General features: G+C 38.3%; 1 protein-coding gene across 9 annotated transcripts in view; it reads right to left on the bottom strand.

Annotated features, from left to right (window-relative positions):
- The window catches only part of Arhgap32 (Rho GTPase activating protein 32), a 246,672-nt gene that overhangs the window by 55,236 nt on the left and 164,207 nt on the right, over positions 1-27,229 (bottom strand). For all 9 annotated transcript variants that reach the window (XM_076575941.1, XM_076575942.1, XM_076575940.1 and 6 more), the window contains 4 exons: positions 26,991-27,083; positions 25,619-25,741; positions 22,390-22,467; positions 5,506-5,587 (listed from right to left, as the gene is read on the bottom strand). In XM_076575941.1, the coding sequence (XP_076432056.1) occupies positions 5,506-5,587; positions 22,390-22,467; positions 25,619-25,741; positions 26,991-27,083 (376 nt within the window). The remainder of the gene's footprint in view (positions 1-5,505; positions 5,588-22,389; positions 22,468-25,618; positions 25,742-26,990; positions 27,084-27,229) is intronic.

Genomic DNA, 27,229 nt, shown 5'->3' with positions numbered 1-27,229 from the left:
AACATTTAATGAGGCAGCTTACAGTTCAGAGGTTCAGTCCATTATCTTCATGGCAGGACATGGCAGCATGCAGGCAGACATGGTGCTGGAGAGGAACTGAGAGTTCTACATCTAGCAGGCAACAGGAAGTTGCTCAAGCAACTTATTGCACATCTCAAGCCTTATTGCACATGGCTTGAGCATAGATGAGACCTCAATGCCTGCCTCTACAGTAACACCCTTCCTCTAATAAGGCCACATCTCCTAACAGTGCCACTTCCTTTGGGGGGCATTTTCTTTCAAACCACCACACTCTCCACAGATCACTAAGCTTCTTCCTGGTTTATATAACCAAGGACCACCTGCCCACAGGTGGCTGGATCCTCCCACATCAATATTAATGAATTATCCACAGGCCAATGTAATAGAAAGGCATTTTTCTCAATTAAGGTTCCTTCTTCTCAGATGACTCTAGCTTGTATCATGCTGACAAAAAAAAAAAAAACTACTAGCACAGATGGTTTAACAAACAAACAAACAAAAACTCAAAATATAAATAGACCTAAGGACACAAATCTGGATAATCTCATTAGATGCAAAAAAAAAAATGCCTTTCATAAAGCTCAGTGTAAATTCTTGGAAAAAGTAAAGAATAGAAGGAAGATACCTTAATATAATAAAGACTACATATGGCAAACCTATAGCCAATGTTACAGTAAGAGGGTAACTGACAATATGGCCTCTACAACCAGAACCAAGATAAAGGTATCCAATCACTCTTAATTCAGTATAGTACCTAAAATCTTAACTAGAACAGAAGAACATGAGAAATGTACCAAAAGGATATAAAATATATAGAAAAAAGGAAAAGGGTCAGTTTCTCCTATTTGCAGACAACTTAGGAGACCCTAAAGAAACCTCCAGGAGACTCTTCAATCTATTAAACACTTTTAACCAGGTAGAAAGATACATATTCAACACACAAAAATCAGTAGCCTTTCTACACACCAACAAGGAACATGAGGAGAAAGGGGGACGGCGGGGGGGAATTTAAAATAACTTAAAAAGTAAAATAACTACCTAAGAATAAAGCTAAGCAAAGAGGTGAATGGTCTTCATGGCGGACTTTAAGAAACAAAAGAAAAAAAAAAAACACTAGAAAATGGAAAAACTTCCCATGATTGCTGATTGGAAGAATTAACACAGTGAAAATGGCTATATTACCCAAAGTTATCTACACAGTTAATATAATCCCCACTAATATTCCAACAACGTTCTTCACAGAACTGAAAAAAAAAGAGCCCTAAAATTTATATGGAAGCATAAGATCCCTGAAGAGCCAACAGTGACCTGAAGCAGGAAATGCAATGTTAATAGGATCAAAAGAACTAATCTGAAATTATACTACAGTGCCCAAACAACATGGCATGCTACTGAGTGTCTCTCTCTCCCTCTCTCTGCCTCTGCCCTCTCTGTCTATCTCTGTGTACCCCCTTCAAGAGTTCAGAGTAGAATGGAATGTCTAGAAATAAACCATGTAACTCCAGCCACTTAATGTTTTTCAAAGGTGCCAGAAGCATGCATAGGATTCAAGAAATCATTTGGGGAAAGTAGATAATCACATGTAGAAGAATGAAACCAGATCCCTCTCTCTCATACTGTACAAAAATTAGTTCATAATTTACCAAAATTTAATACATGTCCTGAAACTTAATATAAGATTTGAAATTCTGAAACTGCTAGAGGAGAACATACAAAACCACTTCAAGATAAAGACATATGAAAAGACTTTCTGAAAAGGCCTCTAATAGTTCAGGAAATAACTTCGAGAACTGACAAACTGCAGGTGTATGAAACTAAAAAAAACCTCTGCACAGAAAGCAATTAGCAGCATGAAGAGATGATATACAGAATGGGATAAAATCTTGGTCAATTGTACATCTCAGAAGAGGTTAATATCTAGACTCTATAAAGATTTTCCCACAAATCAATTAATCAATAAACTGGCAAGTTAACTGAACAGACAGTTCTTAAAAATACAAATGGCCAATAAACATATAATCACCTAGGTGATTCAACTATAGAAATATGCATAAGGGCATATTTGTGGGGATGTTTCTAGAGAGACTTAACAGAGAAAAACTTACTCTGAATGTGGGTAGTACTGTCTCACAGACTAGATTCCCAGACTGAATAAAACGGGGAAAGGAGGAAGGAGCCAGCAGTATTCATCTCTCTACTTCCTGACTGTGCTGAATAGATCTATGTCAACTTGACATAAGCTAAAGTCACCTAAGAGGAGGAAACTTCAATTAAATAAATGTCTCCAGAAGATGGGTTGTAAACAAGATGTAAACAAGGTCATTTTCTTAATTAGTGACTGATGAAAGAGAGAACTCAGGCCATTGTGGGTGGTACCATTCCCAGAGTGGTGGCCCTGGATTCTATAAGAAAGCAGGGTGAGCAAGTCAGGAGGAACAACCCAGTAAGCAGCATCCCTCCATGGCCTCTGCATCAGCGCCTGTCTCCAGGTTCAAGCCCTGCTTGAGTGCCTGTCCTGACTTCCTTCAATGATGACAATGATGCAGAAGTGTAAGCCCAATCACTCTTTCTTCCCCAAGTTGCTTTGGTCACGGTGCTTTATCACAGCAGTAGGAACCCGAACTAAGACACTGAGGACATAATGTGACCAACTGTCCCATATTCCCATTGCCAGGCTTTCCCTATTGTGTTCCTTCAAATCATATGTCAAAAGGAGGCCCTCATTCTTAACTTGCTTTCATCAGGCATTTTGACAGAACAATGAGAAAAATAATTAACACACCACTCTTGGACACATACCCAGAGGAAGTTATGTCAGCAAATCACAAACACTTGCACATTCATCTTTACTATTGTAGTATTCACAACAGCCAGAATATGGGACCAGGCTAGATGTCCATCAAGAGATGAATATTTTTTTTAATGTGGTACATACACACATCAGCCGTAAAGGAGAGTGCTGCCAGGTGTGTCAAGTTGACAACTGAGGTTAGCCATCACATACATTTACAGGAAAATGGATGAAACTGGAGTCATTGTGTGAAGCGAAAAAAGGAAGCTCAGAAAGACAACTGTCATATCTCCGCTCACAAGTCCAATCCAGACTGAAATTTGTACACTGTGATATGGAGTGGGGAAGTAACTATGAGTGAGGGAGGAAATACCTGAAGATGGGGAGGAACAAGAGAGGGTAACCACAGGCAAGAAAAAAACCCAGTCTGTACATGCATTTTGTCATATGAAATACAAAAGGACAAAGTATCGTCTGTTCTCTTTCAGATGCACAATCTAGATATCAGGAAAGCAGACATCTATTTGTGTTGTGGGGGGACCATTGAGAAGGGAGAGTAGGAACAGGCAAAGGTAGCTGTGGGCAAATATGAGCAACGTATAGTAGTGTATATGTGTCATTAGGTAGCCCATTATTTTTACATTAATTAAAAAAAAACCCTATGTACCAGAAAGATAAAAACCTGTCAAAAACTTGCATGTGATTGTTTAGAACAGCCAGAAATACAAACAACTCCACACGAATAGGCAAATATCATTAAGTTATAGCTACATTAGAGCACGGGAAGCCCTGAAAACATTATGCATAGTGGAGGAAACCAGCTACAAAGGATAAAATGTCCAAATAGAAAAAACCACAGAGACAATGAGTAAACTGGGTCAGAGGATTAAGGCAGAAGAGAGTTTCCAATGCCTGCTAATTCACTCAGGATTTCCTTTGGGGGTAATAAAAACGTTCTATATTGGCTTTACAAGTATGAGGACACTGACGAGTATGAATTATATATTTTATTTTATACATATAAAAGTTTTGTTTGTGTGTATGTGTGTACTGTCTGTCCAGGTGTGTGTACCAGAGTATGAGTATGGAGGTCACAGGACATCTCTGTGGAGTCAGTTGTGCTCCTTCCATTTTCATGTGAGTTCTGGGGATAAATTCAGGTTGCAGGGCTTGAGTGACAAGCATCCTTACCTGCTGAGCCATTTTGCCAGCCCTGAATTATATATTTTAAAAGAGTCAACTTCATGGTATGTAAATTATATTTAAAAATGTCTTTTACATAACTAATGCCATACTGTAAAAGAAACTTACAATCACCAAAGTTACTAATAAACATTTATCAATCAAACACCCCAAACAGGGCAAAATTGCTTGAAAATGACGAGAATCCTGGCTTAAGTAAAATTGCAGACAACATATTCTGAACAATTTACTTTGCTGAGAAATATACTTAGTCTCCCTAAAATAATGCCTATGAGAGAAACTGAAATAATGCCCCCTAACCTGTAAAGAAAGACACTGGAAGGCTGTCCCATTGAGCTTTTCTCTCACATGCTCGACACAAACATTGCCTGATGCATGCTGAGAAGACGTGGGAGAACACTTAACAGAAAAGAATAACCTTTGCTCTTCCTGCTTCTCAAATATGGGTTCTAAATCCAAGAGTTCCAATGAATTTGGGGGCCCAGAAATTTCCTCTTCTTTCAATAGGATGTAGGGAAAACGCAGAAGAAACGTAAAATAACCAGGAAAAGTAAATTTCACTACATTGTTCTCATTTTTCTTTTTAAAACTTTATGTCAAGGCATGTAATTTACACCTCTAATCCTCAGGAGGCAGAGTCAGGAAGATTGCAGCCAAACTGCCCTACACAGTAAGACTATTTCTTAAAAAAATAAAAATAAAATGCATATCAAATCAAGCATCCTTGCACTAGAAATCCAGCAGAATCTTGTCCGGGTGAAACCACTTGAATAAATTTAAAAATCCCCCATTCTCTTTATTACTTAAATCCTCTGTAATATTGCTTTGCTTTCTTATAAGCTACTACACATATTTATATACTATAAAAAACTAGAAATGCTGTTTAAAATAGTTTTTATGCCCATACTTACAGATAAAATACATGTTCTTTGCAACTTTTAACTTTCAACTAATCATACCACCCAGATTAGGTAAGTCTGTCATTCTGTCTCTTTCTTTCCTGCACTGTGTGTGTGTGTGTGTGTGTGTGTGTGTATGGTTTGAAAAGGGGTCTCATATAATTAGGCTGAACTCAAATTCACAGCATAGTTGAGTCTAGTCTTGAACTCCTGATTGTCCTGCCTCTACCTCCCACATAGTGGGACTATAAACAAAAGCCACCACAGGTGGCTTCCAATGTTACTTCTCTAACTTGTACTCACCTTGTCCATCAGTATCTAGCCTCCTACTATGTAATTAGAAGAGCAAATAATGACAACGCTTACACAATCCACAGTTCATTAAAACTGCCCCCAAAATGGGAATGCACATAATTCTTTGTGACATGCTCTACAAAAAAAGAAGGCATTTAAAAACCAAAACCGCATAATACATGTATTGTATCAATAAATGCAAAGAACAGCAAAGCAAGCAAAACACTTTCTTGAAATACACCGTATGTTATCTGCAACCAGCTGGCCACAATCACACGATGGAGAAGGTGCACTCACCTGGTTTTGGCACTGAGTTGGTCACTGACTGGGGAACTTTCTGGTTAATTAACTCGACACAATGACCAGGGAAGAGTCCCACCTAAAGAAAAGCAACAAAGAGAGGATTCCAAACCAGCAAATAGACCAGTGTGTGAACACTGCCAACTCAGTTCCTGTAATGTTCTCCACAGCCCCTCCCAAATGATTCTAATAGTCCAAGTCTCTGAATACCAGATGACAATTATACAAACAAATAATGAAACAGTCTGTTGCTATGCATATGAAACTACATGTGGTTTTCTGTCCAAATATCTAGGTCTGCTTTGTTAGAGTTTCAAATTTCTTAAAATTCTTTCATACCAACCAAAGTATCTAATCAGACTACAAGCCATACATCAAATAGGTAAAATTATAACTAGTTAATAATTTACTTTGCTGAAATCTTAACCTAATTGTATTGATACCTCTACAGTCAAGAGTTAGGTTGATTTTTTTTTTAAAAGACTAACACCAAGCCATCATTGTTTTCTATCTTCTTCACTCTCCTGCAGGTTTCATTTAAAAATAACACAATGAAGATAGGTTCCTGAAATAATGATTCATTCGCTTAAAATGACAGTACTCACTGCTGCTAAGGAATCAGCAGTGCAGGAAAGGGGGAGCAGGAAGAAGAGAAAGGCCCTTCCGTCCAGTGCAACTGACGGTGGCTTTACAGAGCACACCATACTGCCCTTACATCCCAGATGCCTGCAGGGCCTTAGGTGAAATCCCACAAGGTGTATCTGAAAAATACTGAGTTCCGGGCACTCAGAGGAGGTATGGTGTGACCAAGAAAATGACTACAGAGATAAACACCCTAGAGAAAATGTATAAAGAAAAATCTTTACCAATATTTATAGATGTTTCCTCAGATAGGGATAGAAATAGGACACCATGCAGCAGATGTTAAAAGACGAACATGAAAACTCCCTCACCCTGCATCTCCCTTTGTTGACAGACTGGGGAAGAATGGGACTGTCTTCCAAGAGTCTGACTCACGACGTTCTGAGCTGCATAGTTTCCATCTGTGTGGGGTTATTTTCACAGACTTATTTGCTACATACTTATTTCAATTTCTGGATCAATACTCTATGATACTTCTTAAAATTACAAAGACATAATCACATAGTAAGTTGAAAAGGAATTGTTAATAGAGTATGGGTTTTGTCTAAAAATTTTCAATTAGGTATTATTAAAGCCATGTCTTACAAAATGATGCATTAAAAATGTTTTAGTAGTAAAATTCTTTTAACATATATATTCAACTTCCTATTTCACCAAGCAAGTAAAATCCTTCCAAGATTGGTTGGACTGAGTAAAAATCAACTTGAAAAAATCCTCACTTTTTAAAAAATGTATGTATTCTGCGAGAGGATGTACGGCACACTGGCTAACAGGGCAGCCTCAAAGGCAAGAGGCCTAGGCCAATCCCGAACTTGCTACCTGCTAGGTTAGATAAGCAACTTGGCCTCTCTGTAATTCAGTTACCCTCTCCAAACACAATAATAATAATACTTATCGCATAAGGGTGTGTATGGGGATTAAACAGATTAGTTTAACTCGACTGTATGTAGTAATCACTTGTCAAATGCTATGTTATTATCCCAGTATGCTGGCTACTGAAGACTTCAGGGCTCTCACTCCTCCACCAGATGAATAGGACATTATACTATCTCTTCTCTGTGTGTACATAAGCTAAGTTACTCTCAAATGTTATCCCTCCCATAACAGCTTAATTCAGTTCAATTTATAAACACCTGAAATTTGCCCTTAAGACCAGATGAGAAAAGCAGCTCACCCACATTCTAGGCTCTGGGCACTAAGTAAACAGCTTAGTTTTCCAAATTGTGAATGAGCAATCTCACCACTCACACTTCAAGAGATTAAGTAAAAACACCTAGCCTTGCAGGGAGTGGTAGTGTACGCCTTTAATCCCAGCACTCGGGAGGCAGAGGCAGGCAGATATATATCCATCCATCCCTAGCCTAGTTCCTGAACTCAGGTGCTATCTGAAACTCAGCAAATAACAAGTTCCCCATCGCTTCCCTACAAAAACTGTTCAAAGTTTGATGAGTTTCTTTCAGGAGTCCATGTCATCACATATTCTACTTTTATCTTTTAAGATTGTTTCAATGTACTATTTAGGTATATAGGAATGCAATGTCATGCTATTCTCCTCTCTCTCTTTGTGCTTACAGGCACCTCAGCCATCGCCTGACCACAATGAAAGTCCTAGAGAATCTCAGAGGCCTTTGCCTACCATCATTAAGCTGTTGACTCAACTGTAGACATCATCTACATTTTCTCATGTATTCTTTTCCTTAAAGTCAAAAGCATTCCTACTGGTGAAAGGATCTTGACAGACAATTGTATATATTTGTAGAAGATAAGCAGATTCTATTATAAAAAAAAAGTTCCTATTATAAATGATCCACCATAAACAAATGAAATTGTATTCTGTTGAAAGTATTATTCACTGATGTAACTAACCTGAAATAGTTAATGAACACTGACACTTATCAGATGGATGTTAACTACTCCAGCACATACGAAGGATTCTAAACCACTCCAAGTATTAAGTAGTGAACGTGTCTAGAGCTCTGGCAATAGGACCTACTTGCTGTGACATCTAGTTTTTTTTTTTTTTTTTTTTTATCTTATTCTTTCTGCATCAGTGTTGGGAATAAGAGAAGCAGGCCTATCAATCAACCGGGGTCAAATGAGATTCAGCTTTGGGAGAAGATGGCAGAGAGACAACAAAGAAGACACTGAAAGAGAGAAAAGACTGATTTTGAGGAAAGTTTGGGACAGAGTAAGGAGGGGCTCACAGCAGGGGTAAGGAACATTACTTCAGTAGTTTCCCTCTAAGTCTCTTTGATGAAGTGCGACGTCAGAGAAGATATTAAACCTGTGAATGTGCTGGTGTTTATTAACAGACCCCAATGAAGAAAATGGCTTTTGATTTATGGCATTTGCTAGTGTTTGTGGCATAAGCACCCCACCATAGTTGGTTCTAAAGTGCCAAAGGGGCCCAAGATTGAAAAGTGATGAAGAGTAGCACTTGGTGATATAATATTTGTATCATACAAACCCATGAGAAGAATAGGATGTCAAGAGCAGGAATAGTGGAATATAATAGATCAGTCACAAAACACTGTATTTTAGTACATTCATTTATTGTATAACTTACATACTTCAATTTTTAGTAATGGTTACACGTAGTAACTATACTAACTCAGTGTTTTACAAGCGACTCTAGTTCACCCCTAATCTGTAGCTATCCATTGGGGCCTGCACCTGTGCACCACTGGTAGCTTTTAGAATCTATTCCAGCAGGTTGGCAAGTCTTAGCTCAGCCTTGGACTCTTACAAAAACACGGAGAGCTGTGATGGGCTGGGCTGTGGCCTATCTTGAGAACATGTAAGTTAATTAGAGAGTCCGGTTTAGCTTCAACAATGAGCATACTAAAAATATTTTGATGCAAATTAAAGAAAATGTTAGGTAAAAAAGCAATGAGATATAAATAGCCTGGAGCTTTGGTACAAGTAGGAATAGAAAAGAATCCTTGTGCACCAAGGAGGCCTTCTCCTAATACTGTCTCTGAAGCAGTCAGCCAAAAGCTAAAAGGAATTTCAACATGAGAGCAGCATGCATATCATGATTTCACAAACTTTTTCAGTTTAATTTATGGCTAGAGAAACCCAGGGGTTATCAGACGAGCAAAGCCTTTAAGCTTAGCAAAGATCTGCTGCTGCTCAGTCTCACCACAGATTCTTCTATGGGAGTTATTTAGCCTCAGAAAGCGAAAACTCCACTATTTCATTTACTGATCAAAACTTCCTGCTCCCTAAATCTTTAGTGTTTATATTCCACAACTGATGTTGAAATTTGAGGACTTCTAACCTTTTCATGCCTATCGTCCCCGACTTGGGTAACCATGTCTCTTTCAACTTTTTTCCTATCCAGTATGGACACCTTGTTGACCGTGTGAACATTTAAACCAATGCCCTCAGCTTCCTTGCATATTAGTCTTGTACCAAACCAAATTTAGCAACACCCCAAAGTAAACTAAACCTTTTCTATATCTGCACATCCTATTTCTGAAGAAAACCACATAACTGAGGATATTCAAACCAGTACAACCTCATAGAAATGCAAAGTATTTTCCTCTTTCCACTACCATTCTCAGCAAATCTACTCTGTTTTAGACTGATCCCAGTCTGACCTCCAGGCCCTTTCCAACACCATCTCATACATGCGCATGATGTCAGTAAGTCTAATGTCAATTAGGTTATACTGTCAATTAGTCTAAGGTTTTAAAACTAGATCTAACTCTCCGTTCCCAGTGAGCTGTTAGAAGTAGAAAACAGTACTTTTCAAAAACAAAGAGAAAGAGACAAACAAAACAAAACAGGCAAAGGCTCTTACAACCAAGGATCTGAAAGCTGGAATGTCAGTCCTCACTTCCTCAGTCTGGTTTCTGTTTGCACTGACTGGCTGCGAGCAGTTCCTGCATGGGTTCTTTACGCATTTCTACCTGAGTCTCTCTCCCCCACACTCTTTGTCTCCCACAAAAGCACACTGCACTGTCTTCTGAAATGCCCGCTCCCTAATTTCCATCCAAAAAAAAAAAAGCTTTACACCCTGATAGATGGGTTTGAGATTCAGAGATAAGGTCAGAGACTGGGCTGTCAATCTGGGAGTTGACAGAAACATGCTATTTAAAACCCAGAGCAAAGAGAATGAGGAGGCAAGTCTCCCCAAAATGTAGAGGTCAAATAGTAGAGCACTCCGTGGTCAAGGCAACAGAAAAAAAAAATACAAAGCCAGAACTTGCAAAGTGCTGTGCCAAGTCAGTCAAGAGAGATGTCAGGATGACAGCAGTCTGATAACAATGAGGCTCAGTTATGAGGACTAAGAAGACGCGTATACTTGTTTCTGCATTCAGCCAGAGGCCACAAGCGCTGTCACAGATGCAGGGTTAGGGAGTACACTTATGATAGATGACTGTTGGAGAAAACTAGAGTCTACCTCCTCAGAATACCAAGAACACTGAGCTGAAGACAACTGAAATACAGGGCAGCTCCATCTTCCCTCTGATTGCCTAAAGCTCAGCTTCTTAAAACCAAGGTTGTGTAAGTGAGGATCATAAAAATTTCCCAATAGTAAAACATTTCTGTACACAAAATCACTAAAAAGTAATTAAAAAATACCGATGTTATTCTACATCCCACATTATAAAGTATGTAGTCAAGGTTTAATTTGTATTTAAAGCTAAACAAGCATATCGTCAATAAATAATAAAACCATACATATACCAAAGAATTGTTTTAAAATAGATTTCTTTATGATTTATTAAGCGTTTGATTTGTATTTCTATTTTTTATACCTGTATACCCAAGGCTGTTCACTGGTTCTCTAGTGGGAGTAGTTATGAGGGGAAACGGTTTAAGAAGACCTGGCCTGAGGCAGGACAGAAATCTATTACATTAGTAAAAGGTCTGGGGTCTCCCTCCACCCTAGAGAATGTGCAACCGCATTCATCCTCTGTAAAACCCTGCATTGACACCAGGGGGCGCTTGGAGCCAGGCTGCCTCCTCCAGTTCCTCTCCCCTACACTCACCTCACTAGCTCTCCACCTTTGGAAAACGGGGATTGCTTTCCCTTACATTGTCATTTCTCCAAAATCAACTGTTCCCCTGCTGAAGGTAACCGCGACTGCAGGCCACTGCTTGCAGTTACTGTTCCCTGAGGCTCTCATGCTGCATGCACTCCATGTTAATAAAGCTCGGTTCTCTCGTGATAATTTGCCTTTTGTTGTAAGCGTCTGGTCCAACTACACATTTGTGAGGGCTGGGAGGAAAATATTTTTCACACCTTCAATGTAACGCTGAGCCTAGAATCCAGATTGGATAGGGACAGTAAATACAAGAAGTGGGTGACGGGAAATGAAAGGACAATGGAATGACATCAGTCACTCAATACAGAGTGTGGGGCAGAGGTGTCTCTTGTGAGGCAAACACCTGAGTTGAGATTCTGTTTCTTTTCTGAGTTAATTCAAGGAAAAGCCAAATAAGACAAAATAAATTACAATTGCCTTAAACCTATAGTTTCCTTTATCACTTAGAAAAGACACAAGAGCAGGAAAGAGTAACATGTTTAAGTTGGAGTGGGTGGGCTAATGGTTAAATATGGTCAATGAGTAAGTTTATAAACTAGAGCAGTTAAGAGCACTGGCGTTCCCAGCACACACGGCAGCTCACAAATGCCTGCAACTTCATTCCATGGGATCCAATATTTCTCTTCTGGCTTCTACCAGAACCAGGCACACACACAATTCACTTACATGTATGCAGGCAAAACATTCATACACATAACAAAAAAATAAATCTTTTTTAAAAGAGAGAGCACTGGAATATAAGACAGAAACAGGGAATGAATGAGAATGTGTGGTCAGAGTCATGAGTGGTCATTTTATCATAGCAAGCAAGGAATTTGAAGTTCATTCTGCAGAATATAAAACCAGCAAATTCTGAACACCAGAGGGACAAAAGGTCTGTATTAGAAAGAAATATAGTAGCAATGTGTCTTTCAAAGTAGAAGGGATGCGTGATATAAGAAGCAGAATTTCACTGGAAATCTATAAGAATAGAGTAATAAAAAGGTAATAAAAAGCTTATGATATGTAAAATGAAGAAGAGTAAATGGATGCAGAAGACAGAAATTGTCAAGTGGGCTGAGCATAATTTTTCTTTTACCTTTCTTGAGTTCAATTGGTAAACAATGAACTGCACATGATTAAAAGTATATATTAGAGCCGGGCGGTGGTGGCGCACGCCTTTAATCCCAGCACTCGGGAGGCAGAGGCAGGCGGATCTCTGTGAGTTCGAGGCCAGCCTGGGCTACCAAGTGAGTTCCAGGAAAGGCGCAAAGCTACACAAGAGAAACCCTGTCTCGAAAAAACCAAAAAAAAAAAAAAAAAAAAAAAAAAAGTATATATTAATAAGTTCTGAGACTACAGTCAACACAGCTTATAAATACATTCACCAACTCCAAGGTTCCTTTGTAACTCTTCTTCCTTACATCTCACCCTCTTCCCCTGCTGCCAGGCAGCCCCTGATCACCTATATACCGCTGTACATTGCTTTGAATTTCCTAGGACTCCGTATGAATGAAGCCCTGTGGACTAAAGTTGCGTTATCTGTCTTCTTCTACACAGCATTATTTTGAAGATCATTTGTGTAGCTACATGTATAAATGATTAATTCCTTTTTATTCCTAAGTAACAGGTCACTGTATGGATGCTACCATATGCCTGTTCATGAATCTGCAGTTCACAGATAATCACTTATAGTCTTTGACTATTATATATAAAGCTGCTTATAACCATCCATGTTTAAGCTTCTGCATAAACATTCTTTCATCTTGGGTAATTCATTAACAATGGAATGAATAAGATATATAATAGGCATATAATTCACCTAAAAGTCCAACAAACTGTAAGCCAAACTGGCACAGAACCCTACATTCTAACCAGCACTGCAAAAACTTTCTAATTCTTCAGCCTTGCCACTTAAGTTATGTGGCTATGCCTCACTGTTTCAGCCTGCACTTTCCTGAGGATTATTGGTACTGGAAATCTCTATATGTTTGCCACTAAAATCCTTTTGGTTATGCATATGTTGTAACCCTTGCCCATCTTTGAAACCAAGTTCCACTTCTTAGTGAATTTTGGAATTCATTCATATGTCCTGTATACATATATCAGATATAATTACTGCAAATACTTGCACCTAGTCTTTGCTTATCTTTCTATTCTTTTTTATGGTGCTTTTTACAATTTGATAAAATTAAATTTATTTTATGAATTGTTCATCTGATGTTACATTTAAGAAATCTTTGCTTAATCCAAAGCCACAGACATTTTCTCTTATCTTCATTTGAGGAGTTTTATAATTTATCCTTTACTTTTGGGTATGTGATCCATTTTGAGTCAATTTTCACACTTGATGCAACATATGAACTAAAGTTCATCTTGGAGGCAAAAATAAAACGTTCCTTCACTGAACTGACTTCTGATGGTTGTTGGTCTATTTCTAGACTCTATTCTGTTCCACTAAGCTGTTTTGATTTGCATCAATACCACGAGCTCTTGATCCAGAAGTTCTATAGCAGACCTTCGCTGTGCTAGCTCTCTCTATTGGTTGTTTTACAAATCAGGCCTGGTTTTTCTATCCTAAATCCTCTGCATTTCCATTTGAATTGTTTAATCCTCTCATCAATTTCTACAAAAGAGGTTTATGGAGACTTTTTACCCAGAATCAATTTCAGAAGGAAGAACAGCTTAAGAACACAGCCTGCCAACACACTTGGGTTGTCTTTCATTTCAACCAGTAAGGTTCTGTAGTATACAGTATGATAATTTTCACATTTCTTTTCAGAGATAGATTTATGACTGCATTTTTTGATGCTATTATCAATGGTCCTTGTTAAGCTTAATAAATGCTGTTCAGTCTGTGGACTCCCCTTAAAGTAGGAGAGTTCTCATGCACTTATCCTAAGTAGTTATATCTAAATGTTGTGTATTTTAAAAGACAGAAATTATTTTGTTTTTAGGTCTGGTGTGTGTAAAAGTTTCAGCTGTTTTTAAAATTAAATACACATGTAGGTAGAGGTATCATTTCTAACTTTTATTTCAGAGTCATAAAAAAGTCTTAGAAGACAGTTCAAACGGGGAGAATGTAGAGTTTGAAGAGCGTAATAACTACTGCCCATAACTGTCTTATCAATGGCTTCAGTGAAATTGGAAGTGTCAGCCATCACTTGGTAGGATATATTTTGATGGCATAAAGTAATAAAAAACTAAGCCGGGCGGTGGTGGCGCACGCCTTTAATCCCAGCACTTGGGAGGCAGAGGCAGGCGGATCTCTGTGAGTTCGAGGCCAGCCTGGGCTACCAAGTGAGTTCCAGGAAAGGCGCAAAGCTACATAGAGAAACCCTGTCTCGAAAAACCAAAAAAAAAAAAAAAAAAAAAAAAAAAAAAAAAAAAAAAAGTAATAAAAAACTATGCAGTAGCAAATTCATTGCTGGGCATCAGTGACAACAATGGCACCAACCTGAAAAATTTAAACATCAGCAATGAATGAAAATACATAAAATTTACACATTTCTATGATCTAAAGGGGGTTGGTGCAAAGTCAGAACTCAGTTCTGTATTTGTAGTATTCTGGTCATGAATGTATTTTGTATTTACTGTTTCTGAAAAAAAAAAACAATTTATCTAAATTTCTGTGTCTAGACTTTTTCTCTCTGTATGTGTGCTGTGCCTGCATGTGTGTGCCTGTTTCCATGTGTGTGGGTGCATACATATGTGAGGACGCACATGTACACAAATACAGGTATACACATGCATTTGGAAACAAGGTTGATATTGGGGATTGATTTTTTAATGTGCATTGGTGTTTTGCCATGGGTGTCGGGTCCCCTGGAACTGAATTACAGTGTGAGCTGCAGGTGGGTGCTGGTAACTGAACCTGGGTCCTCAGGAAGAGCAGTCAGTGCTGTTAACCACTGAGCCATCTATCCAGCCCCCAACATTGGGGATCTTAATAGCTTTTCCACCTTATTTTTCTTGAGGCAAAGTCTCTCAATCAAAACCAGAGCCCACAGTATGTCTTGCTAGCCATCTAGAGAACCCACTTCTACCATCCAAGACTAGAATTACAAGTTAGCCTCCACACCCAGCCAGCACTTACTGTCTTCTGGGTCTGAACTCTGGTACTCTTGCTTATATACGAAGCACTTTGATCTCCAAGCCATCTCCCTACTCTTGTCTCCAGACTTCTTTAATTTTATGTGCAGTGCTGTTTTGCCTGTATGCATGTCTGTGTGAGGGTATCAGATCCCCTGGAACTGGAGCTACAGACAGATGTGACCTGCCGTGTGAGTGCTGGGAATTGAACCCGGGTCCTCTGGAAGAACAACCAAAGCTCCTAACCCCATCTCTAGTCCCGTCTCCAGACTTCTACCTCTTAAATGACCAGTTTAGAATCAGATGGCCCACTGTCATCTACTACAGAAATCTAGGATTCTTGCAAACAAACAGAGGTTACTACTGTTCATTAATTGATACTGTGATCTGTTCTTTACCTAGAACGCCTGTTTCTATGTGGGTTCTGCACTGGACAGTAGGCTGTTTTAGGGTTTTTTTCCCCATGTAAATGTGATAAAAGGACTCTTACTTAAAGCTGTGAGAATTAAAGGTTAGTGAAAACCACTTAGAATAGCTTACAAAGGCACTTATGAAATGACTTTTATTATATCATATATTCCCTCTGCTCTTGAAAATATGTGATGTTCTAGATGAAATTCATTGTATATTAATATGATTTCTCATTACTTATTTAGAAAAGAAACATTTTGCTCTATTTTATTTTGAGATATAAAAAGGTGTAGCTTTTTTAGAGAGGCAAGATTTCCAAGTACCTTCATTTTTTTATGACAATCGGTTACAAAGAAGCACATTGAACTCCTGGGTAAAGACAGTATTGGTATTTAACAATTGCTTTAATTTTTGCGCACAGAAACACATAATGTTCTAGAATAACTGAAAAACTAAACAGGTGATCCATGACCATCCTGTGGAGAACTAAGGGAACACAAGTATACAAATCGCTGTCACCTCTAAATGGGATTTCTCTTCTAGATTAACCACATTGCCAATGTATGTAAGGAAGATTCCCTGTGAGTTGGGAAGACAGAAGAACTGTTGAACTGTATTGATTCCCTCTATCTGTGTACAGGGTTAACAATAGGAGACTGAATCAGTGGGCTTCATATGTGCCATGAAAATCATCTGTGGAACTTGCTATAAAACTCAACCTCCTGCTCCATGCCCTGAAGTGCTGATACCAATACTCAGTTTTAACACATTTCTTGAGCCATTCTGATGCAAGTGGAGACCATTTCCAAGACAAAAACCCTCTGAGAATACTGCCTTTTACCTAAGGAAAAAAAGGTGCTAAGGCCTTACTCGACAATCCTGAGTGGTCTACACCTAGTTTCACAAATCTGAGTGATGCCAATTATTTTAGAACAATGAAGGCTTCTTTTCCACCTGAAGTATGTAATATGATGAAAACCTTAAACAAAGATAAAAGATTCAATATATTCCTTAGGAGATAAAACCACCACATTTCAGAATTTCAAATCATTGTAGTTAATATAATTTTACACTTCCTACTCCCAGAAGTTTAAAGAAAAGAGAGTCCTGGTATAATTTAAACACATGGATGAACTTACCCTTCTGTTCCCACAGCTAAATTATGGTCTGGGCTAAGATAATGTGTTGAACATAATGCAGCAAATTGCTGGTCTTAACCAACTACCAGCTGACTATCTGAGCTTACCTAGTAGGCACAGAGACAAAACACGCCAGAGGCAGTCTGGCCTCCCACCCCACAGCGACTGAGCCAGATTCCGTGTTTTAAGATGTTTGTCTCATGGTTCTCAGACACACTACACACACTAAGCTAAAGCATCAGAGGCAAAGGTGGTACAGGAAGGGCAACCGGCAGCAGAAGAGCAGAACGACCTTACGTGTTAAGACAGCATGCAGTATCATTAAACACTGGTGTGACGGATAAGCCCTCGACACCTGACTGCGGTCACACAGGAACAAGGAAGCTTAGCAGCAAGAACCCGTACAGCTGGTGGAATGTGAAGTGGGACAGCCACTCTGGAAGACACCTCGGACTTTTCTTTAAAAGCTGAATGTATTCTTACTATGTGATCCCATAACCGCATACCTTGGTATTTATTCAAAGGACTTAGATGCATAAAATCTACACAAAACACACAAGTGGACATAATAGCAGCTTTACTCATCCTTGTCAGAACACAGGAACAGCAAGGTGTCCTTCAGTGGGTGAATGGAAACATGAACTATGGCATATCCAATACATACGCTCTGTCAAAACCCACAGGATATACACAACACTCTATAGTCTAATTTAAAGACTGGGCTACAGCTAAAAGAGTATATCAATATTGGTTCATTAGTTATAAACCAAGTCAAAATCTGGTCTTCAGTAGTTGTGGGACAGGAACTGAAACTGCACTTTTCTTATCTGTGTCCAACCTGTACATCACCTCAGAAAGAATGTGTATTGTGTGTTGCAGATGAACTCTGCCAACAGCTGAGGGGTGGCAAAGGTCTGTGCCTGCCACACAGTCAATGCATTATAAACCACGACATAAGTAATGGGAAGATTATGGGGTAAATGATTATGTGAAACTCTGTGAACTACTTGCTCACTTTAGCCTGAAGTCCAAAACTTTACTAAAAATTAAGTCTAGTTGTTTTTAGAAATGATAACAAAACAATTTCATCACACAGCAATTATACAGCTACTTCACAGTAATCTCCATATGGGGATCAGTCATGTCCTGCCATGTGGTCAGAAAGAGCCAAGAAACAAGTGGAACCCTGACAAAAAGACAAAGCTCATCAGCCAAGCCAAGCTGCATCAAGGCAGTCTGGCCTCCCACCTGACAACGACTGAGGCAGATTCCGTGTTTTAAGATGTTTGCCTCATGGTTCTTAGACACACTATACACACTAAAGCTGAAGCATCAGAGGCCCACAGCAGTGTTCAGAGGATGGCATCCCAGCAGACTGTCTTCAGAATGGGAAGCAGCAGCGCATGTCTTCATTCCTCTCGTCCCTTCTCCTGTGTCATCTACACATGGTCACCCAGATTCCTGTAAAGACCTGAGTCACAGGCACCCTAAGCCAAGCCAAGCCAAGCCCTTCACTTCCTGTGCACCTCTACCAAGCAGACTGTCACTGCATAGGGCTCCTCCTCTATGGTATGATGTAGTGTTCATGCACTGCCAGCCTGCCCAGTCCCTCTGACAAAGACTTCCACAGGTCACCTGAGTCCCACTGAAGACTTCACTGCTTCAGGAATCCCTGCAAGATCTCCAGAGATTCTAGCTGAGAAGCACAGAAGAGGGTACTGAGTCTGTTTGTCTTCTGTGCTAGGAGCAGAGTGCCTAATGCCACAAGGACTTCTGACACAGTACTGAGGGCCTGATGCTAACTGTGAGCCTGACACAGGCCCTTCTCAGATGCACCTGACTCCAGGAGTAAGTCAGGATACCTACCCAACAGTCTCTCCAGGGAATTCTTCACAAGGACCTCAATCTCTTATCAGGCATGGCCAATACCCAAAGTTCTGGCCTTTGGCCTGAGGAACTTATAGAAGGCTCTAATCCCTGTAAAATATGTATACGAAAGGGCCCTCAGACAAGCCTCAGAGGAAATAAACTCTGACAACTGTTTAGTCATGGACTTCTAACTTCTAGACCTCCTGAAAATAAATTTCTGGCATTTAAGCCACACAGTCTATAGCATTTTGTTGTGAAAGCCCTAGAAAACAAAAATAACATAAAATACATCAAGAGAGCAATGAATGAACCTTAGAAATACCCATGTCCAATAATAGAACACAAACACAAACACACACACACACACACACACACACACACACACACACACACCCCACTGTTTAACTTCTGAATCTGTATCACCTATATATACCCCAAATGTATGAAATATAAGGACCTCCAACATAATTTACATTATAGAAATTTAAATTTCTCTGATGTACTGGCATTCTGAATATTATATTTCTAAAAAGGGTCACATAAAAATGTTCTAAAGAATGCCTTCCTATAAAAGCCTTCAACTGTTAAAGGCTTTTAAAGATTACAGAATTCAGGTAGGTTTTGCTATAGTACATTTAACTATAAAAAATAAGGCCCACAAGTAACCTGGAGTAGTTGCTAGCTCTGCTGAGGCCCCCACAACTCAGAATTCAAAAATATCTAACAAGAGCAGGGAGAACGAGCTTGGCAGAGTGAAATTTTCCCAGCATACAATGCATTCATCGTTACATAAAGCCAGCACACAGTGTCAGCAATGCACCAGTTCATAGGTATGCTCCAGGATGCTGCCGGCCACATTGACTGCAATCCTCGCTCGCTGAAAAGGAAAGATGTTTCTTCCTAGAGCATTAAAAACTGAAGCACAAAGTTCATACAAGTGGAGAGCAAACCTAGAAATTATACTTGGTGCTCTTCAGGCAATGGGATACATCAGCGCCAACTGTCCTTCACTGATTCAGCACCCAAGCTCTCTACTGAACCTCACAAAAACTATCTTCTCTCTGTAAGAGTGGGAGGAAATAATTACCTGGAAGATTTTTTTAATTAAAAAAAAAACACTGCCTAAGAAATGCTAAGTAACACCTCCCTCGAAGATGTCCAACACATTTTCCCACTCACATTTCTCCATGCAATTGGCCATATGCACTCTTACAAATGACTGGTGTAGGTGCAAGGGATAATGAGCTGAGTACAGTCTGCTCTTAAAATACTGGGCTCCCTTTTTAAAGTTCTGACAGTGACATTTGAAGATTTGCTTTTGGTTTTATAGGTATCTCATCAACTGCTGTTCTTAGAGGAGATTTCAATGTCATCTACAGACTCAGCTGCTTTCCTGAGGCCAAGGAAAATGAAAAATCCATATAAAGACGATTTTATTGTTGAATACAAATCTCCCTGCATTAAAAAAAATTATTTTTGCCCAGTATGGTGACACTCATTTAATCCCAGCACTTGGGAGGCAGAATCAGGCAGATCTCTGAGTTTGAGGCTAGCCTGGTCTACAGAGTGAGTGCAAGGACAGCTAGGGCTAATTCCCTAAGTAGAGAGACCCAGCCTCAAAACAAATAAGGAATTTTATGTTATATAATATATTCTGGTAATAAACTAGTTTTAAACTAGTTAACATACACTAATTTTATATATTTTTATAAAATATTGTATATAAGGGGGACTTTTAAAAGAAAGTGTATATAAGGGAGACTATATTTGAATGTGTGAATACAGGTCCCACAGAGTCTAAAAAGTGCACCACATCCACTAGAGCTGGAGTTATGGGTGGTTGAAAGCCATCAGATGTGGGTAATAGGAACTGAACTTGGGCCTCTATACGAGTAGGATATGCCACCTAGTCAGTCCCCTACCCTGACTTTGAAAAGAAAAAAGTCTGACAAACTAGTCTGTGTAGGTCTTAATTTAAAAATTAGGAGAATAAATTTATGCCTGCACTACTCAACAAGTATTTCCTATATAAATGAGGGGAAAACGTTACTATCATTGCAGTAATAGAATTAACATGTAGAAAGAGAACATGAAAATTTAAGCAGGACTTCTGATTTTAGTAAGAAACTTAAGTCCAAAGGGAACAAGTAACATATCTAAGACTACAGAGAAGAAAGCTGAAGTAATGCCAAGACCAAACCACTACTCACTTTAAAGCCAATTTGGTTCTGGTAACTTCTTTATTAGCATTTATTCAGTTGCACCACATGCACACAGACACACACATGTAATCCAGGGGACACAGGTGGAAGACAGGTCACCTCTGGGGAGTTGGTTCTCTCCCTCACTATGCAGACCCCAGGGATTGGACTCAGCCTGTTAAGCTTGTCAGTAAATGCTTTTACCTCGTAAGCCATCTCACTGGGACAAGAATGGACCCCTTAATAAAAAAAACAATACCCTAGTCTCCTACTCAGTTTTATGTTTCATCAAAAGCATTTTTTCTCAGAACTCTGAATAAATTAGAAGAAAGAAGAGTCCAATTACAAAAAGAAGGTGTGAAGCCACATGACAATGATAATGCTCTGCTCTTAGGAAATTAAATTGCTGTCTATGCTCTAAAGAAAATGATAAAAGTAAAAATTTCAAATAAAAACATTTAAGTTTTAACATTAGTACTAGTACTTATTGAGCAAAATAGCATATATATTAAGCCTGATATAAGCAATTAACATTTCTGTCTTCACACAACTGACCTCTAGAATAGATTTACCAGTAAAATAAAGTCCTGTGGTCTCCATCAAAAAAATATGGCCAAGATAGGGCAGGACAAAAGTCAAGTAGATTGGCACCAGAGTTACAATTAACTACCATAGTGCACTGTTTTAATTGTATTAGTATCTTTTAAATATGCACATTTCATAAAAAGTTAATCAGAATTCTTAAATAGGTGAAGCTTAAAATAGTTACATAACAGTTTATAAATTTTTAACTCTGTTATACACTTTAGTGTTTTTGTAACAGTTTTATAGGGAAGCCACAACTACCAACAACAACCCCACCAAAAAAGAAATCCCAACATGGGTACAGATTAAGAATATAATTTTAAGACATTTTCAGAGGCTGCTCTGTGTAGTATTAACAGATAATATAAAATCATATAAATATTAGTATAAGGTTATTTAAAAGACGCCATTGTGGTGAAGTGGCCAACTGGTTAAAGATATGGACTGCTAAAGATGCCACTGTCAAATCTCAAGGTGTTGAAGCATATGTGGAAAAGATAAGTGAGACATCTTCCAGTTCTACTGTTCTGCCATCTGTAATGACTCATTCTTACAGAAAAAAAACTGATCAAACGGAGAAAATTCTAACAGAAAACATATGTGAATCGTTATTTAAAACCAATTAGAAACAAAGCAGACTCCCGTCTCTGGCCACCTGGGAAGTAGTCTTCAGGTCTGAGACTGCCTGCACTCTGGCTCTAGCCAGTTCAAGGATGAAACCGGAGGGAAGGAGAGGACAGGAAAGCCAGTACAACTAGACGCAGGAATCAAGGCTAACACATCATCACCCATCTCTGAACAACATCTCTAATGACATATCCTGGCACATCTTGTAAGCAGCTACACGAATGGAACATACAGAAGTGTGCTTTGAGTTTTCTCACATCCAGTGTTTTGGTTGCTTACCTGAAATCCATGCTTGCCTCTCCACCATGTACTTAATACTTTGGGAGGCATGTCAATAACAGAAACGATGTCTCCCACCTACGAAAATTAAAATTTTAAGTAAAACATTTTTTGATCAATTTTAAACCAATTGCTATATCTATAATTAAGATATGAATTGTATAAAAGCAAAATACTATTTTATGCTTTAATAAATTCTGGGAAAACATACTGACCTTTAAAAATAATTTTAACAGCCTTACCTTTTATTGAGGAGTATTCTACCAAAAGTTAAATAGCAAAAAACTGATCCGGCTAACAGACAAGCAGTACTTTCAAAATACAAGATTTTGGCATAATATTTTTTTAAGATTTATTTTTCTGCATAGTGTTTTGTTTTTATGCATATATGTGAACCCTGTGTGTGTCTGGTACCTGATCAAAAGAGGGCATCAGATTCTTTGGAACTAGAATTAGGGACAATTGGGGTTCTAGAAACCAAACCTGGGTCCTTGCAATAACAACAAGAGTTCTTAACTGCCATGGCATCTCTTCAGCCCCAGTATGACACATCTTTAAAGTGTGGCATTACTACAGCACCATCACTATGTTAGAATACAGCTGCCAACTTAGGATGGCTTTGCTATACCCAGGTGCACACGACAGGCATTAACAGGTATAAACTTTGTTGGTTGCTCTTTTGTGATGCTGCTGGAAGCAGCCAGCCGTGTGTTCCCAGGGCAAACTACATATCCACTAGTCCTAAAGAGCAAAGCCAGGATATGCTTGGGGTATGTATATGAATTTATTTCTGACTTTCATTTTATGGAGACATCAGTTAAGGAGCTTTTGAACTTTGTTCCTGCGGTTACTATCAGTGATCAAAGTCATGTCTAAAAGACAGCATTAAATACACATATTTGGAATAATAGTATCTATTAATACTGATTACCATGTAATACAAACACAACACTGAGTACCTGCCATATCTTATTTAATCACATAGAAAGAAGCTTGACATGAGTTCTTAGTAAATGTAAAGCTCTCTAACTCCATATCAGTAGATGATACTCCACTAAAGAATCAAACTTCTTCATTGTAAAAGGCGATGTGTAAGTTTATACAAATGAACAAATCATAAACAAAAACTTTTCAATTATATATTTAATAGAAGCTATATTCTTTAATCAAAAAGGCACATATGGGCAGCACTAATTGGAGTTAACAGGTCACTCGGAGAGAAGAGAACATGAGACTAGAAAGGGGGAAATGTTGGGGGAACTGAGGAGGAGGTGAAGGGAAGAAATGGGGATGCATATGATCATAATTCTCTGCATACATATGTGAGAATCTTTGAAAATAAATATAAATCCTTAAAAAGTATTAAACTTAAAAAGAAAATACACAGTAAGTATTAAAATGGTGAAACTATGGTTAATTTTCCTGTTTTTTAAATGTTTAATGATATAATACTTTGTAATGAAACATTCAAATTAATTTTGATTTTTACATTTATCAAAAGAAGGTCTCATTAAGTAGCCCTGGCTGTCCTGGAATTCACTACATAGACAAGCTGGCCTCAAACTCAGCTGCCTGTCTGCCTCTTGAGTGCTGGGACCAAGGGCATGTGCCATAATGCTCGGCATTAAAATTAATTTATTAACAAATTTATTTTATGACAAAATATAATTTTTCAGTACAGATTAACTCCAAAGTAAAATTAAGAAAAGGAAAATGTCGACAGCCATGACGACAGGGCTAAGTCCACGAGACTGCTACTACTGGAGTTTGTGTCCAGGAACCTGCCTTTTTATGTTCACACTAATTCCTCAGGGCACAAATAATCAGTCTTCAAAGGCTGTCTGTTAAGAGTCATGGCATCTTTCAATACTTGCATTTTTGATATGCAAAGCCTAACAGTTTAGTATTAGAACAGTTCTTATTCTATACTATAAAATTTTTGCACTGTTCTTTCTTTTATTTGCTCAGTCAACACACATTAACTGATTATTTACTATACACCAAGAACTACCATAAATGCAGAGAATAAAAATGAAAACCAGAGACAGGTTTCAGATCTCAGCATGATCAAACTTTTTGTTCTTGTGATAAACAATTTGATTTAGATGTTCTACATCTTTTTTCAGTTTTTATTAGCACATGTCTGATGCCCAAATAATGGGCTTCATTATTTCCTTACAAGTATACTCTGCCCTCTGATCACATTCATCTTCTGTTACCCCCTCTTCCACTATCCCCAACTAGTTTCCTTCTTGCCAAATAGACGCCCCCACTTTTCATATTTGATAGACGATAGGCAGACAGATTTAATTCTACAGTCCATATATGAAAGAAAACATATTTGTCTTTCTAAGTCTAGCTTATTTCATTTAAAATGATAGTTTCTAGTTCCCCCCATGAACCTGTAAATGACATAATACTGTTCTCCTTCATAGCTTAATAAAACTTAATTGTGCACATATATATTTTCTTTCTCCATTCATCTGCTGATGGACAACTAGGCTAATGTCATAACTTGGTTACTATGAATAGAGCTGCAATAAAAGGATGTTACATGGCCGGGTGGTGGTGGTGCATGTCTTTAATCCCAGCACTCGGGAGGCAGAGGCAGTGAGTTGGAGGCCAGTCTGGTCTACAGAGCAAGAACCAAAAAAAACCAAAAAAACCCAAAAAAAACAAAAAACAAAAACAAACAAACAAACAAAAAAAAGAGGTTACATGGCTCATTGGTAAATAAAAACTACTATCATTTATTTTGTCTCTTATCAGCCAATGCATATTTTTAGAGAAAAACTTAAACCCCCTCCCTCCTTTTGTAAATGACAGCAAGAAATACTCATTTTACTTCTAGCCTCTCCTTTGATAACTCCGATTCCCAATAAATACTGGATACTGTGTTTGCCGAGACGAACAAGGCAACCATGACTGCAAGTCAGAGTGATGAGAGCCGTTCTGAATGGCATCCAACCCTGCTTTGGAGGATGCACTTCCCGTGCAATAAGACCAAGGATGACTTCCTAGTAGAAACGGAGACACTGACACTAAAAGCTGAAGGATGAATACAGTCTTGTAAACAAAATTAGAAACTTTCCAGGCTGAAAGATAAAAGACTATAGAAAAATCTCATGTCTTTATTATTGTTTTTAATTAAGTGAATTCTTAAAACAGCCAGAGACAGGCTATAAAGGCAGCAAGGACCAGAGAATAATTACCACATCTCATCATTTACCTCTAAGGTCAGTTCATCAGGGGCCCGAGCAGTGTACCGCTTGATAACATGGGCAGCACCAACAGCAGGAGTGTTGATGGACGACTCCTCATGAACTAGAAGATGGTTTCCCTTATTGTCAATCTACAGGAAAAATCAAGCACCATGGAATGTTTAAAGACATAGGACTTGTCTAACCATACATGAAGATTTAATTTAGAGAGACAATAAGCCCCAAAAGTCTTTTAAAAAGAAAAAAACAAAAACAAAAACATAAATGAGGGCCAGCAAGACAGCTCAGCAGGTCAACACACTTGCCAACAAGCCTGGGCTGAACAGATTAAGTCTGAGCCCTCTGGACCCACACGATGGGAGGAGAGAAGTAACTTCTGCAAGTTGTCTTCTGATTTCCACATAGGCTCTGTGCCACATGTATGCAACACCTCACAAACATAACAAAAATCTTTAAAACACTGTCACTTATTAGGTAGCTAATATATGGCAATAACTGTGCTGTGCATATAATGTGTAGGATTTTACTTAATTCTCATAATTACCAAATATACTATCATTACCTTCACTTAAAGGTAAAAATGAAAAATTGGAGAAAGTTATATAATTTTAGAGAAATTAAATTATTTTTCCAGTATTACTCAACCACCAAAAGCAAAGTCATGGTTTTAGTGTAAGCAGGCCTGGCTCAGGGTTCCACTTCCCTCTTTCCTTGTAGTATCTCAATTTTTATGGGGAGGAGAGAATATATATAATTCTACATATACAAACTAACAATAAATATCTTAAGACACTGTTAAGTTGGGACCCCTAAAAGGCTGTTTGTTCATAAATAAAAATTTTCAGTAACAAATGAAAAACAAATAGCTTACTAATTATATATATTAACATAATGCTATATAACAAGATAGGTCTTTTATAAGCAGATCTATAAAAGTTATTAAATTTTAATCTAAAATCTGTATTAAATCTTTTATAAATAGATTTATAAAATATATTAAAATTATTTTTAACTAAAGAGAAAGATTTAATATTAGAATATCAGGTATCATGCCAGAGAGATGGCTCAGCATTTAAGAGCACTGGCTGTTCTTGTAAAGATGAACTCCAGCATCCATATGGTGATTCATACCATTTGTAACTTCAGTTTGAGGGCATCTGAAGCCCTCTTCTGGCCATTTGGGGCACCAGGCACACAAACAGCACACATGCAGACATGCATACACATTAAAATTAAAATTATCAGATATCAATTCTCCTGGAAGACGAGAAGATACTTGATTTCTTTATTTGTGAAACTCACCAATTATTAGGTTACTAATAAATTCCTTAAGAAAATCATTTTAGAATAAACTTTCATCAGAGATGATTAGACAGATACCTCCATCCAGGTAAGGGCAGGCCCACAGTTGATCTTGTTGCCAGCAATAGTTGAGAGGCGTGATAGGTAAGCCATAAGCATCTGAGTAACCGACTGAAAAGAAAGACTCACTGTAACTCAGAGGAAAGAGCAACTCTCTGCTTTTTGCAAATTGGTTATTTTCAGAAGAAAAAACACCCCCACAGATCTTTAGGCTTTTAATAATTACATTGGGTGGGCATGGTGGCACACACCTTTAA

This window comes from Peromyscus maniculatus, chromosome 7 (assembly GCF_049852395.1).
Source record: "Peromyscus maniculatus bairdii isolate BWxNUB_F1_BW_parent chromosome 7, HU_Pman_BW_mat_3.1, whole genome shotgun sequence".
Classification (NCBI taxonomy): domain Eukaryota; kingdom Metazoa; phylum Chordata; class Mammalia; order Rodentia; family Cricetidae; genus Peromyscus; species Peromyscus maniculatus.
The sequence above is the reverse complement of the archived record's forward strand: the minus strand, read 5'-3'. Positions and strand labels throughout refer to the sequence as shown.